General features: G+C 56.9%; 1 protein-coding gene across 1 annotated transcript; it reads right to left on the bottom strand.

Annotated features, from left to right (window-relative positions):
• Positions 1-279: 279 nt before the first annotated feature.
• On the bottom strand, positions 280-15090 carry SLC34A1 (solute carrier family 34 member 1). Its single transcript, XM_036084851.2, has 12 exons — positions 12078-15090; positions 11785-11934; positions 11560-11688; positions 11345-11488; positions 10330-10441; positions 10011-10206; positions 9833-9928; positions 4240-4309; positions 3795-3962; positions 2451-2567; positions 2225-2349; positions 280-1346 (listed from the first exon to the last, which is right to left on the bottom strand). The coding sequence occupies exons 1-12, from the start codon at positions 12184-12186 to the stop codon at positions 843-845; spliced, it is 1920 nt and encodes a 639-aa protein (XP_035940744.2). The 5' UTR covers positions 12187-15090; the 3' UTR covers positions 280-842.
• Positions 15091-15110: the final 20 nt, after the last annotated feature.

Genomic DNA, 15110 nt, shown 5'->3' with positions numbered 1-15110 from the left:
ACACTAATCTTATCCCAGAAAGGGGAAGGGAGTCCAGAGGCAGGGAGAGACTAGAGGAAGTCAGTTGGATGGGGTGGGTGGGGATGGCGCAGAGAGCCCTCTTTATACTTGCCTTGGGGGTGGTCCCAGGCCCTAGGAGGGACTCCCAGGAAGTCTGAATCAGGGGTTGGACTCCTTAAGGCAGGGTTAGGTGGATTGTTGGGGTGAGCTTGCAGGAAATAGTGCTGCTGAACCCTGAGCCATGGTCTACCTCCCTCCCCAGATGGAGAGCACACAGACTTGTAAATGCATAATGAGAATTTAATTCCTTTTTCATCATGCAGTATCGGGAAAGGGGGTTGTGGCCGTGCTGCAGAACAGCCGGTGAGGATGAGGAGAGTGGTATAATGGAGGAAGGAAGGTGACCGGGAGGGGTGAGAACTCAGCCAGTGACTCAGCACCCACATCTCTGCTCAAGCAAACAGCCGCAAGTCATGTCCTCAGACCCACCCTTACTCCCGCTCCGCCGAGTCGGACTTGTGTGTACGGGAGAACCAAGCGCAGGCCTCCCAACAAGACCCCCTTGTGGGCCAAGGACTCAAAATCATAGCCAGGTACCCCGCAGCCTGCACACAGCTCCCCACAGGTGCGTCAGTCCACACATGCAGGATGACACACAGGCTCACCTGAACATGCTCACGCACACACCACACACTGACCCTCAGTCACACAAGCCCAGACCTCTGAGGACCCACACAAGGACAGGCCCGTGCCCACAGTGCACGGACACGCCCCTCTGCCCTTCCACAGTGGGCACCAAGCACAGGCCCTTCCCTGCCCCCGGTGGCACTTGGGGCCGCAGGCTAGAGGCGGGTGGCATTGTGTGGAGCAGGCAGTGCCAGGCGGGGGGACGGGGTGGCGGGGGGCAGCTCCTCCAGGAACACCCTGGTGGGCAGCGGGGGGGAGCGGGGCTCAGGCCTGGCACAGCACAGAGTGGCGCGGGTGATGAGGCGGTCCAGGGGCTGCAGGGAGTGCATCCAGCGGGGCAGGAAGTCCCACGACTGCAGCCACTTGGGCAGGTGTCTGGGGCTGCGATTCTGCAGGACACTGACGAGCACCACGAAGGCCAGCAGGGCCCCAAAGGGTGCGCCCACACCCACCATGGCCCGCCAGCCTGCCATTGAGACGCCGAACACCAGCGAGGGCAGCAGCAGGAAGCACAGGAGGAGGTAGAGAACGGCAAACCAGCGGTACTTGGCGGTGCGCTTGCCCAGCGCCTTGGCCATGCGGATGGGCAGGCGCGTGCAGGGCACCGGGTACCACAGCAGGATGCCCGAGATGTTGAAGAAGAAGTGGCAGAGGGCGATCTGTAGAGGAGAGGGCAGAGGGGCTGAAGTGGGCGTGGGCTCTGGCTCCCCATCATGCCAGCTGGGGTAGATAAGCGAAGCCTGGCCTGGCCTGGGCAGCAGGAAAGTCAGAGCTGATGTGCTCCTAGTAAAATACTGAGACGCACTTCTGGACCAGGTGGTAAATAAATGCTGCCCTAGGGCGCCTGGGTGGCTCAGTCGGTTGAGCGACTGCCTTCGGCTCAGGTCATGATCCTGGAGTCCCGGGATCGAGTCCCGGATCGGGCTTCCTGCTCAGCAGGGAGTCTGCTCCTCCCTCTGACCCTCCTCCCTCTCATGCTCTCTCGCTCTCTCAAATAAATAAATAAAATCTTTAAAAAAAAAAAAATGCTGCCCTAATGCTACACATTCCCCCCCACTGACCCCTCTCGCAAATTGCCCAGCAGATCCTGCCCAAACCCAGCAGCAAAGAGATGCATACTAGTTTCTGGCTCGGCAGCTCTGGCCTTCTGATTGGTCTGAGCCCTGGCCCCAGCCCCAGGCTTGTCATTACTCCTTTGCTCCTAGAACAGCAACCCCTTTGCCATCTGCCCCCCCTACTTGTCCTTGGTCCCCAAGAATGGGCCAGCCCCTGTCATGCTGCAGCCCTTCCTCAGAGTGCAAATCCCACTAGCTGTTGTTTGTGTGATTATCTGAGTAGTTTGCGCCTGGTAGGTGCTAAGGTCTTGGAGGTGGCACCAGGCCGACTTTGCCCCGTGTGGTTTCCACAGAGCCTGGCATAGTGGGTGGCCCCTAGTAGGCAGTCAAAAACTTTGTTACATGGTATCCCACCCTGGGTCAGGTGCCCTGACTCAGTCCCAGTCCTGTCTTGCCCCTGGCAGCCACCCTCCCAGACGCACCTGGAAGGAGCTGGACAGCTTGTCCTTGGGGCTGGCCAGTGCGGCCAGGATGGCCGTGGTGGTAGTGCCAATGTTGGAGCCCAGTGTGAGGGGGTAGGCCCTCTCGATGCTGATCACACCCAGGCCTGGGGGCAGATGGAGAGGATAGGTTCTCCCCGGGCCCCTCCCTCAGCCCTTTCCCTGCCAGCCTGCCCCACCCCCACCCCGCCTTGCCATGGGCACTCACCAATGAGTGGGGTGATGGCTGAGGTGAACACAGAGCTGCTCTGGACAACGAAGGTCATGCCGGCACCCACCACCATGGCAAAGTAGCCTGTGGCCCAGGTGAAGGGGGCGGGGAAGTCTACAAGGACACCCCGTCCCAGCAGGGTCAGTAGGAGGGCATTGACAGAGTAGCCAGGGCCTCCCCTAGGGAGGAGGGATTGGATGCCTGCTTCCAGGGGGGGCCTTGTCAGTGCAGTCCCCTGCTCAACTGCGGTGGCTTCTACGCGCCCTCCTTGATCTTGGGTTAAAGGCCCTTCTCAGCCTGGTTCATTCACACCATTGCTTCGACTGTTCCCTCTGCCCGGAATATCCTCCTTGCTTCTACATGTTCCTCTTTGGGGCTCAGTGCAGATACCACGGCTGCTGAAAAGCCCTCCCTGACCCTTGGCCCTCTGGCCAACTTTGTTTCTCCCATCCCTAAGCTCCCCTGAATCCACAAAGGCACCTGACTCCAGTATTTGTTATGCAGCCTCCGCCAGGGCCGGGCATCGTCCCCAAAGCCTGAAATGAAGCTTGAGATGAAAATCAGATGGTGTCATTCCCCTGCCCCAACCCTTCAAGGGCCCCCATTACCCTTAATAAAGTCCAGGCTCTGAACATAGCCTGTGGGGGCCCCGTGGTCTGCTCTATCCCTGTTACCTTACCGACCTCTCCCTGCCTCGCTCACTGAGCTCCCACCACACTGCTGGCCACCTTTCTGCCCAGCTGGTCCCTGCCTCTGTGCCTTTGCACCTGCTGTTCCCTCCGCCCCGAACACCCCTCAGCCACATCTGACTACTTCTCATTTCGGCCCCCTCACGGAGACTGCTGACTGCCCATTGAAAGCAGCTTCTTCCATATTCTCTATTTGTCACTTTTGCTTTCTCCTTGGCAGTCACTCCTCTATCTGAATGTATCCCCCTTGACCATTTATTTTTCATTGTACATCCATCTCCTCCTCTGGGCTGGGAGTCCCCTGAAGGTAGGATCCATCTCTGTGGCTCAGCTCTGTATCCTTGGCACTACCCCATGCTTGGGCACACGGGTGTGAGTACTTGTTGAATGAGTCGGTGGCCTCTGAGAATCTGTTTCGAGCCACCTACTTGAATGGAACCACAGCCAGAGGTGGCCGCAGGTCCCCAGCTGCCAGCACCTCGGGAGCCTCAGATCTATCTACACCCAACCCAACTCCTTTGTTCACAGGGAGAAACTGAGGCTCAGAGATGGCAGGGCTTCACTCAGATCACACAGCAAGGCAGCGGTGGGACTTAGTAAGATTTGGAATGTCCCGTCCTGGGGCCCGCACACCCAGTTCTTGGGGGCTCACCAGTGTTGATAACCTTCTGAATGACCTTAGCCACCTGGCCCTTAAGCAGAGAGTTGAGCATCTTGACGAGGAGGATGAGGCAGGTGCATAGGAGCACCAGGGAGCCGGCCAGCAGAATGAGCCCAACGGCCAAGTCAGGCAGCCCTGTGTCCACGAAGATGTGGTTGCCTGGCAGGGGGGAGTGTCAAGCTGCTGAGAGCTGAACCCCTACAGCTGGTTCCCAGCCCCCCACCTTTGCTGCCCTCTCGGGATTGGAGCCTAAGATCCCACCTCAGCCTCCTTCAGCTTCAACAGCAGGGCCTAGCCAAAGCCCAGGAGCTCAGCTGGTTGACAGCTAGCTTTCCTGGGCCTGGTAGCAGCAGTGGTGGGGATTGGGGGGGCAGACCTTCCTCTGCCCAGCTCTGCCCCTGCCATGCCAAACATCTCCCATGATGCAGGCACTCACATTTCTCCACGGTGGCATTTCCAACGGTCCAGCTGTTGTTGGCTTCTGCCCTGGGCATGGGGGTGGGAGCCTAGATTAAGAGGAGAGTGACTTAGGGGTGCCTGCGTGGCTCAGTCGTTAGGCGTCTGCCTTCGGCTCAGTTCATGATCCCAGGGTCCTGGGATCGAGCCCCGCATCGGGCTCCCTGCTCAGCGGGAAGCCTGCTTCTCCCTCTCCCACTCCCCCTGCTTGTGTTCCCTCTCTCGCTGTGTCTCTCTCTGTCGAATAAATAAATAAAATCTTAAAAAAAAAAAAAAAAAGAGGAGAATGACTTAGAGACAATTTAGGAAAATGTAGCCTGGGGTTGGGGATAAGGGGGGAGTTAGGGAGAGGAGGGAGGTGGGCCTTCTGGCTACATGCCCTTGGACAGTTGGCCTGTCTCTCTGAGCCCGTCTTCTCTGCTGGAGAGATGGGGGTGGAAATGCCTGCCATACAAGAATCTGGCCATGGTCAGCCCTCTGAATATTCTGTGCTCTCACTGGGGCCCACAGGGGCATCCTGATCCTGTGGCTTCTTGTCCTCGTTTTCTTCCACCTCTCCTTGGCATTGGGTGCTTCTGACTATGGCCCTCCTTCCGAAAACTCTCCCTTCCCTATCCTTTATTACCGGTCCCTCTCTTGGTGCCCCCTGCTTCCCCAGCATCTGTGCCCCATCCTCTCGCCTGAGGCTCCATTAGCCCAAGCTCCACTGTCCTCTCGCTCAAATCCTTATGGGAGGGGCGCCTGGGTGGCTCAGTCGTTAAGCGGCTGCCTTCGGCTCAGGTCATGATCCCGGGGTCCTGGGATCGAGCCCCACATCAGGCTCCCTGCTCCGCGGGAAGCCTGCTTCTCCCTCTCCCACTCCCCCTGCTGTGTTCCCTTTCTCGCTGTGTCTCTCTCTGTCAAATAAATAAAATCTTAAAAAAAAAAAAATCCTTACGGGAGAAGTTAGGGTTCGGGGGTGGGGGGGACCATCGGTGGGCAGAAGTCCAGGCCCCACCTTTCTTCCATCCCCCTCCTACTCCTCGGCGGGGGAGGCCCCCCAATTCAGAGGGCCCAGGGCCAGGCAGGTAGCCTAAATGAGGGGCTCAGGCTAAGCGTGGGGGTGGTGGAGGGGTGTGTGTTGGGCCTAGAGGGGCAGCAGCCCCTCAGCTCCAGGCCAGTGTCACCATCCAGGGACGTAGCCCCGCATGGCCAAACGGCCCAATTCTACAAGAGAAACCCCATACTTTACAATTATGTGAGGGCCAGGTTGGTCTGGACCACTACTTTGCAGCCTCATTGGTCTGAGGAATTTTTTTTTTCTTAAATGCCACTGGGGAGCCTTATCTTTCCTTCAGGATCCCAGCCTTGAAAGGAAAAAGTGGGCTGACCTTGGATGAGGAGAAACCATCTCCCAAAGGAAGAACTGAGCCCCAGAAAGGGACACTCACTCCCAGGGCTCCAGGCAAAACGCCAGAGCAACAACTTTTCCTTATTCACCCTCTGCCGCCTCTGGGAGCTGATATGGGCTCTGGTCCCAGGAAGTTCTGCATCCCACAGCCCCAGACCTCCCCTGTGCTGAGGGTCGTGTCTCAGGCGGGGGAGCGGAACTTCAATGGCATGGCTCCTTTAGGGTTTATTCCAAACCATGTCATTTATAAAATATATGATAGAGGTAAGAACTATTTCTGGAGCCTGGCTTCAAATCTGGTTTCTCTTAGGGGCCTGAGCTGCTATGAGTGTGAGTGGGGCAGTGTGCTCTTCTGTGTTCTAGCTGGCCCAACCAGGGCCCTGGGGCACCCTCAAACCTAGGGAACAGCTTCAAGCTGAGAAACCAGGAGAGAATAGTCTCTGGTGGGCTCTGCCGGAAAAGCAGTCTGGAAAATCGGTGGTAAGTGCCACAAGGGTGGGAGGGAGCCAGGTGTAAGGGGGAGAGCCGTGTGTTTGCCATCCAGCAGATCTGAGCAAGTCCCATTTTTTACACCAACGACCTGGGGCAAGTCATGCCACCTCTCTGAGCCTGTTTAAAGCAGGATGACATAAGAACTGTTATAAAGGGGCACCTGGGTGGCTCGTCAGCTAAGCGTCTGCTTCGGCTCTGGTCACGATCCCAGGGCCCTGGGATCGAATCCCGCATCAGGCTCCCTGCTCAGTGGGGAGCCTGCTTCTCCCTCTCCTTCTGCCTGCCACTCCCCCCTGCTTATTCTCTCTCTGTCAAATGAATAAATAAATAAATCTTAAAAAAAAAAAAAAAAGCTGTTGTAGCGGTTACAGGAGAAAATGTGTGTGAAGTGCTCTCCACAGGCTTATCTCATGATAAGTCTTCAGTAAGACATCGTGCCTCCTAATCAGGATTAGATCCCCTCCATCCCTGGGCCCATGTAGGATCACACAGAGGGAAGGATGTGTGCTTATGTGTTTGTGTGAGATTGACGTCCTAGGCCAGGATCAATGGCTCCTGCAGGTGTGTCTCAGGGTCCTGGCCTTGTTGGGGAAGACCATGGTGGACCAGCCTGGAGCCCTGGGAGGCAGATGATCCCTGAGATGAATGCGTGCCTGACCAGCTTGTGCCCCACTGACCTGGCTGGGCCCAGGGTCTCTTAGGGGAGGAACTTCACGGGGCCCCGGGGGTGGGGGGGTGTCCCACTCAGGGCTGGCTGTGTTAGGGCAGGGCAAGGCTGAGGGCTAAGGCCCCTAGGGTTTTGACACTTGACCTTCCTGCCAGGATTGTGTGGCTCTGGCTGAGCTCATAGGGGTGGGGGTGGGGGATGCAGAGACTGGAAAGTGTGAGAGAGGAGTAGGGGTGGGGATGCCGGAGAGTGGGTAGGCTGCACAGTCAGGCTGGGGGTGGGTACTGAGTGAGGGGAGGGAGCAGGCCCAGGGCTTCCTTGTCAGGAAGGTGGGAGCTCTAGCCTTGACAAATAACTGGGCAGCCTAGGGTCTGGAACATACCCCTAGATGTGCCCATCCTTCCTGGGCCTGGGGGTGGTGAAATCTGTGGGAAGAACAGAATAAATGAGCCCCAGGAGCCCTAAGCTGAAACCCCAGCTGAGCCACTCCCAGCTGTGTGACACTGGACCAAACACTTAACCTCTCTGGGCCCCAATTTCCTTCCCTGCAGCATGAGGTCTATCTATAACGCCCCCACCTCTTCCCAGGGGCTAGTTTTGAGGAATCTTGGAAGAGAGTTAGGATTTAAGTGCCAGTAGGAACTGAAGGACATGATTAAGCTCACAGAAGACTGTCAGGCTCCAAGAATCCTTTCCCTGGGGAGAAACACACAGGATGTGGGCCTGTGCTGTAGTTCAGCCTGCAGGGGAAGGGGGGCTCTAAGGGCTTTGTTTTTCTGGAAGCAGAAATCACCGTACCCGCAGCGCCATCTGGTGGCAAAGAGGAGAACTCCTTCTTAGAGCAGCACCTACTGCCCCTGGAGCAGTCTCTGAGTGGCTGTGGTCGCCTGGTGGTATTCAGGCCCGATGGGCAGAGTGGGAAATGGACACATATGGTGGGACACCAGACTGGCTTCTGGAAGAGGCAGCGAGATGGAGGTTCAGAAGCATGGGCTCCAGATTCCACCAGGATTTTCATTTTACCTCAATGGTATGGACTTGGGCAAGCCTCTCTGAGCCTGTAAAATGGGCCAGTGATAAATCCTATTTCCCTGGTTGCAAGTCCTCAAAGGATGCTTGTTTAAGCCAGGCAAGTATGGTTGACAATCCATAGTGTGAGTACATAAGAAGGTAATTCGCAGGACAGGGGTACGCCTGGAGGGTCAAGAGGTGTTGGAACATTAAAATTGCCTCTGGGTTTTCTTCCACCATCTGGAAACCATCAGATTCCCAATACGGTCTTTGGTGACTGGGTTCCTTGGAGACTGGTTTGGGCGAGGTTGGGTGTCCAGTTGGGTGAAAGCCAGAGGCCACAAGGACAGGTTGGAGGGGAGACTCGGTGGCCACAGGGAAAGTTCGAGTCTGGTGCAGGAGCCACAAGTACACATGGCCGGAGCAGGTACTCGGCTGCGGAGCCGTGTTCCACATGACCCGAACTCGAGAGAGGGGGAGAACAGGGAGCTTGGATGCCACCCCTCAGCTACTCTCAAGCCCGGGAAATCCCATCTGGATACTGCTCCGGAGGACCCGCTCTTCCGGGAGAACTGGGCTGCGAGGCCAGTGCTCAAGCTAGCAGCGTCGGGCGCAGTGGGGACGGCCCTCCGCCGAGTGAACTCAGGTGGCTGACTTCACACGAGTGGGAGACGGGATGCTCGTGTCCACCTCGCCAGCGCTTCGGGAGGATTCCGTCAGGGGCAGGCTACGTCCGGCTCAATGTTGCCAGGGGTGGCCTGCTGGGCGCGGCTGCAGGGGGGCAGCAGCTCTGTCAGCCCGAGGGAGGGACTCCACAGCCCAGGAGCTCCCTCCCGTGGCTTGTTTTCTGTAAAGATCAAGCGGTGTGATTTCTGTGTCATCCAGATTCTGCTATGAAGTGAAGAGGATTTGGGCAATTCACAGAGCTCAGAGAGTGCCCAGGGGCCTGGTGACAAGGCAGCACTATGTTTGAGGGGTCACAAAGCCAGCCTAAGGCTGCCCGCATGAGCTTTTTGATGTCAGACTACCTAGAACACTCAGAAGTGCTGAACCAGAGCTGCTCAGATGCTCAGGTGCTCAGATGCTCATGTGCTCAGATGCTCAGATGCTCAGGTGCTCAGATGCTCAGATGCGAAGGAGCCACACAGAGGTTGGGCTGAAAGGATGCTCTCTGTTCACACTAGGATCAAGGGCCGGTGACATCAAGTAGCAAGTAGGAAGGATGAGGGGGCCAGGCCGTGCCGAGCCTTGGACTTCAGGTTTCCTTCTCTCTGTTCTGAATGGAGTTGCTTCTTGGATGTGGTAATTAAGGAGAAGCAAATACCGTGGATTATGGTTTTGATGAAGCACCTCCCTTTCCGTGGCTGAGTGAGAAAGTATGCCGATTGCCTGCTTTCTTGTGAGCCTGGTGTCATGGCAGGTCCACAGGTGTGCTACTGAGCCAAACACATCTCCATTCCTGGCAGAAGGACTCATGGACACATGCCTGTGGCAGTCTCCCAGAGAAGGAGCGCCGACGAGAGTACAGCGGCTGCCGTGTCTCCAATGAGATCTCCACATGGCTCACTTGTCTTGTTCCTGCTTGTTCAGCTTCCCCAGGCGCCCTCATAACCTCCTCACCACCTGCTCCCCATGTTACCTGGGCCTCAAAACATGGCACAGCTGAATCATGACTCCCCCTGGCACCCTAGCGGGGAGAAGAGAGCCCTAGACTGCTAGACCTGTCCTCAGGGCCCTGAAATGGCAGGACAAGCTCCGGCGGGCCTCTCGGAGCCTGTCCTCTACCTGTGAAGCCAGAAGGTAGAGCCAGATCAGTGGTTCTCAAACTTGAGCACGGAGCAGACCTAGAGGACTTGTTGAAACATAGGCTGCTGCGTCCCACCCCCCAAGTTCTTTCTGATATGTTTTCCCAATGACATGCCGACTCGACTTGATTGATAATAGCTGCCTCAAGCCGCTGGGAGACTGCAAAGGATTGGCACAGAATTACTTGTGGCCAGGCCTGAGACTCACCCCTGTGGGGTCTGGGTGGCACCAGATCCGGATGAGACTGTGGTTTCTCAGGGACTCATCACCGGTGGCAATGCTGGTAATCACAGACTTGTCCAGCTGTGTGCAAGATGTGGGGTCGGGGTGAGAGGGGGTCCTTACTATCCCCCCGGCCCCCACCGCATGCCAGCCTTGCCCCCACCTGGATGATGAGCTTGGTGAAGGGCTCTGTGATGATCTTGAGCAGGTCAGGGGCGTCGCGGCCACCACAGATGTTGAAAGAGGCGACCACCAGTCGAGTGACATGGTGCAGGTACCCGGTGGCGACCTCCAGGGGCAGCAGGACCAGAACCGACAGCCAGTTAAAGCAGTCATGCACCGTGGCCCCTGCGAAGGCCCTGGGCAGGGAGGCCATATTGCAGGGCAGGCCGGGGCCAGGATGCGCTTATGCTGGGGGCTCCTGGCACCTGGGACCACCCTCCCCCGACACACACGGGCCCCGCACCACTCTACCCCCTCACCGCCGGAAGTCCGTCCTGTCCCCCGCCTGCATCAGCGCCACGATGGTGTTGGTGACAGAGGTGCCGATGTTGGAGCCCATGATGATGGGGATGGCAGAGCTCACCTCCAGCACTAGCAGAAGAGGGGACCTCTGAACTGGGTGAGGGCCACCCAGCTCCTGCCCCTGCACCATCTCCCTCCAGGCCTGCTGCCCACGTCCCAGCCCCCAGGCCTGCCACGATGCTGCCCAGCCTTGGTGTCACAAGTACACGCGGGCACATGTGATGTGTGTGCGTGCACAGTGAACAGATGCACTGCGTGTGCACATATGTATCTGAGGGCCCATGTCCTGCATGCAAATGCAGATCTGTGCTCGTGCGTGCACGTGTACACGGGTGTGATGGTCAGCTTCATGAGTCGCTTAGCTAGGCTCTGGCACTCAGTCATTCGATCCGACAGTAGATGCTGCTGTGAAGGTATTCCGCAGGTGTGATTCACCTCTACAACCAGCTGACTTTAAGTAAAGGGGATTAGCCTGGATAATCTGAGTGGGCCTCATCCAGTGAGATTAAAGGCCTTAAGAGCAAAACTGAGGCTATCCAGCACTGGCTTCCACCCAAGAGTTCCAGCCTGCCCTTCCTAACAACCTGCCCTACAGAGTTTGGATTTGCTTAGCCAGCCTCACAATCATGTAAACCAATTCCTTGCAATAAATCCTACGTACATCTCCAGCAGAGTCTGATTCCCTGGCCAATGGAATAAGTGACTATGTGGTGATATGGAGCTGAGCCTTCCTGGGGCAGGACTCCCCATCTGCCACCTTTCCCGATCTTGAGGCACCCCTCCTGGCTGAGACTACTCCTGGCCACGCCTTAGAAGACAGAGTGGGAGATGCTGGAGTCCTGCTCTTGCCCTTGCCCTTAGCTCCCTGGCCCCACTTCTCCCCCCGGCCGCCAGCCCGGACACACCCCCTCAGCCCCCTTCAGCCCTGGCAGGCCCCCGCGCTCTTTCCCTAGCCCCGGCGGGCCAACTTACAGCCGGAGGAGACCGTGCTGACAACGATGGACGTGGAGGTGCTGGAGCTCTGCACCAGCACAGTCACCAGGATCCCCACCACCAGCCCCGCGACTGGGTTGGACAGGATGGCATTGTCCTTGAAGATGTCACCAGCCACCTTCCCTGAGGAGCATGAGCCAGCATTGCCTGATGCCCTTCAGGAACCCTGTCCCGGTCCCCTCCTCTGGCCCTACCTCCAGCCAGCTGGAAGGCGGAGCTGAGTACGTCCAGGGAGCAGACGAAGAGGTAGAGAAAGGCGAGCATCAGGGGCACCTTGAGGAGGGTCATGCCAGCCCAGCGCAGCTTCTGGGCCAGCCCAGGCTCTGGAGATGGTCCAGTCGTGAGCACAGGGGCCAGGGGCCAGGGGCCAGGGCACTGGGTGCTGCTGCCCCTGCTGTCCACCCTCTGCCCAGGCCCACCTGGCTTCTGCTCCTCCTCCAGGGCCAGCTTGGCAGGCAGGGGGTCATGGCGCTCCAGAACCTCCCCATAGGGGCAGCCGTGCTCAGTAAGGGCCACAGCGCTGAGGCTGGGGAAGGCGTAGGCGGGGGTCCCTGGGATCCTGTGCAGGACTGGGGAGGGATGCTGGTCAGGAGTTCCCAGAAGCCCTGGGATAGGCAGGTTTGGGGGGGCGGGCTGGCAGAGGGGTGGAGACCTCACCGGGGACGTGAGCAACTGTGGGCACACAGGGTCCAGGAATGGGAGCCGTACTCACCCTGAGGGCTGGGCACGTAGGCAAAGGCTGTCCCACGCATCATGTGTCCCCCTCGGACTGGGAGTGGGGACACAGTCGGGCCCCCCAGCCTCTCTCCATAGGACATCATCTTGGGCACACACTGTGGGGCGGCAGCAACGCTGACTGACAGCTACCGTGTCCTGGAGACTCACACATAACCTATTCACCCACCCACCGTCCATATCCACACCCACGTAGTCACACGCACAAATACCCACGGTGTGTGATTCCCAACACAAACCCAGGGAAGCGCACCCTCTACCCCCACATGTGCCAGAGAGGCACACTCAGGTACTCGGCCCAGATTCATGTATTCATTCATTCAGTGAGTGTTTCTTGAGAATCTACTCCATCCTAGGCACTGAGCTAGATGCTGAGGTACAGCGATAACTAAGTCCAAGGACAATTCCTGCCCCCAGAAAGCTCCAAGTCTCTCAGGGAGACAGAGGTCAATGAAATAATCCCTCAAATAGAAAGTGGCAATGGGGCAAAGTGTTCTAATGACAGATAGAAGTGCCACCTGAGTTCCCCATGGCAAGGAGTGGAGGGGAGAGACGATCAAGCTGAGCTGAACATGAGTAGGAGTTGCCCAATGGATGGCGAGGGAGAAGGGCATGCGTGCAGGGGACCCGGGAGGGGAAGGAGCTGAGAGTGCCCTGCAGCTGCAGGGGACCAGGGAACGGGTGTTAGCAGAGCTTGCAGATGTGGGCCAAGGCTGCGCATGCGGGAGTTCTGACCATCCTGAGAGCCGTGAGGAGCCCTGGACACCTGGCTCATGCGACCAGCTGGACGTGCACTCAGGGAAGGGTCCACTGGCCTGGATCCCAAGTTCCTGGATTCCCCTCACAAATGAACTTCTTTCCCCATTTTCCTCCCTCCCTCCCAGCAACAAACAAACACTGATGGCCTTTCTCCCAAGAATGAGTTTCAGACCAGGACTGGTTTAGATAAGGAAGTTTCCCCATTCTATCTCCAATCTGGGAAGCCCTTGGATTGCTTTAGGGCCCCCTGAACTGCCCCGGGAGTTCTTGGTTGTTGGGGTGGGAGTACCCCGGCCTATATCAGCAACCCATACCCCCAGACTCCTATATTGTCCCAAAGGCCCTTGGCTGTTTGGTGGGGTTGTGGGGAGCTCCTGAGCTGAATTCCAAGCCCTGGAAGAGCATGAGTCCTCTTTACTTTGGGGGGGTAAGCCAGGCTGGACTGGGACCGAGATGTTATGGGTGCAGGAAAAGGAAGCAGTTAGGGCAGAGGAGAGGGAGCGAGGGTGATAGGTTATTGCCTACTAAGACTTGGGGATGGGTTTGGGAGGGGGGAGCCCTGAGCTTACCTTGGGGTTCTGTGTTTCAACTCCTGCTCAGCTGCTTAAGGAAGCCCCAGGGGCCTGAGAAAGAGCTGGGACCCTCCTCTTTATACCCTTGGGTCAAGGGCAAAGTCCCCAAACCCTAGCTGCCCTCCCTCTGTTCCCCGATTAACCTCCCCCCTGAGATTCCTCCCAGTTAATTACTAATCGTCAGCTTTGCTGGGGGAGTCTGTGGTCAGGCTTTCCCTTTCCCCACACAGAAACTCAGCCTGAAGGAGACCCAAACCCAGCTATGGCACATCTTCTGCCCCCAGGCAGAGACCCTGATGCCACTTAGGCACCTTATTCCCAGGGTCCCAGGGGCTCCAGCCCCTTTCCCTCCTTCTTGCCTGACAGGACTCCCCATGGAGTAGCCTTGCCATGCATCTGAATGTCTGTGGGTCTGTCTGTGGGTCTTGGGGGCATTTGGAGGAGAGGGAGCATGTGATGGAAGAAGTAACAGGAGAGAGACCTGGAAAGGCTGCATAGTGTTGAGTCAGGGAAGGTCTCCAGTGTGCGACCACAAATCCAGGATGCGTCTGAGAGAATGTGGAGCCCTGCTCATATCAGGAAGGGCCTGTTCTGCATTTTAGAATGGCCTCTTTAAGGGGGGGTTGTCTATCGAAGGCGCAAGTCTGGAAGCAGAGAGACCAGCTAAGAGGCTGATGAGGTGGTCCAAAGGAGAGATGATGAGGTCTGAATCAAGTGGAACAGGTGGGATAAGGAGAAGATGCATCCCAGGGATACTTGGGCAGTGGAATGGGGGAGGGGGAGCATGGCAGAAAGAGGAAATTTATGACAGTTGGGTTTCTGGATCGAGAAGCTGTTGATGGTATGGGGTCTGTTGCAAAACTCCTGAAACCCAGAGATGGTTCTTAGGGAGCCTTTGAGAAGTTTCAGACCAGGACTGGTTTAGGTAAGGAAGTTTCCCCATTCTATCTCCAATCTGGGAGGCCCTTGGATTGCTTTAGGGCCCCCTGAACTGCCCCAGGAGTTCTTGGTTGTTGGGGTGGGAGTACCCCGGCCTATATCAGCAACCCATACCCCCAGACTCCTATATTGTTTCCCTTTCATGGGACTCTGGAGCCTGAATTGGGGCCCAGATTCACAAGAGAGATGAGAAGAGAGATTCCCTTCTACAGGAGGAAGGTTTAACAGATCTAGCTGTGGTGGGTTCCACTCAAAATCTAGCTTGGGCAACTGTCCAAGTAACCTGTCTAACCATCTGTCCATCCATCCATCCATCCATCCATCCACTGCCCCACGCATCTACCTAGCCAGCCAGTCATGTGTCTATCCATCCATTTCCAAGAACATTAGTTGAGTTCCTTCTCTACGCTGAGCCAAGATTGGCTAGGCCAGCTCTCTCCTGGTCTAATCCCTGAGTCAGCCTGGGGTGCTGAGGCAAGTCACTTCACCTATAAGATGGCAATCAGAGGGGCACCTGGGTGGCACAGTCGGTTAAGTATCTGACTCTTGGTTTCAGCTCAGGTCATGATCTCGGGGTTGTGAGATGTTGTGAAATCAAGCCTCACATCAGGTTCTGCACTCAGTGGGGAATCTGCTTGGGATTCTTTCTCCCTCGGCCCCTCCCGCTCGTTTTCTCTCTCTCTCTCGCAAATAAATAAATCTTTTTTTTAAGATTTTTATTTATTTATTTGACAGAGAGA

This window comes from Halichoerus grypus, chromosome 2 (assembly GCF_964656455.1).
Source record: "Halichoerus grypus chromosome 2, mHalGry1.hap1.1, whole genome shotgun sequence".
Lineage (NCBI taxonomy): Eukaryota > Metazoa > Chordata > Mammalia > Carnivora > Phocidae > Halichoerus > Halichoerus grypus.
This window is presented reverse-complemented; position numbering and strand designations above follow the sequence as displayed.

Bases quoted from the DNA above. Each gene is read 5' to 3' on its own strand.
- SLC34A1 (XM_036084851.2), bottom strand. From the start codon at position 12,186: ATGATGTCCTATGGAGAGAGGCTGGGGGGCCCGACTGTGTCCCCACTC. The intron at 11,689-11,784 runs GTGGGCCTGGGC...GACCATCTCCAG, and splicing joins GGAGGAGGAGCAGAAGCCAG to AGCCTGGGCTGGCCCAGAAG. The intron at 10,207-10,329 runs GTGAGGGGGTAG...CTCCCTGCCCAG, and splicing joins GACAGGACGGACTTCCGGCG to GGCCTTCGCAGGGGCCACGG.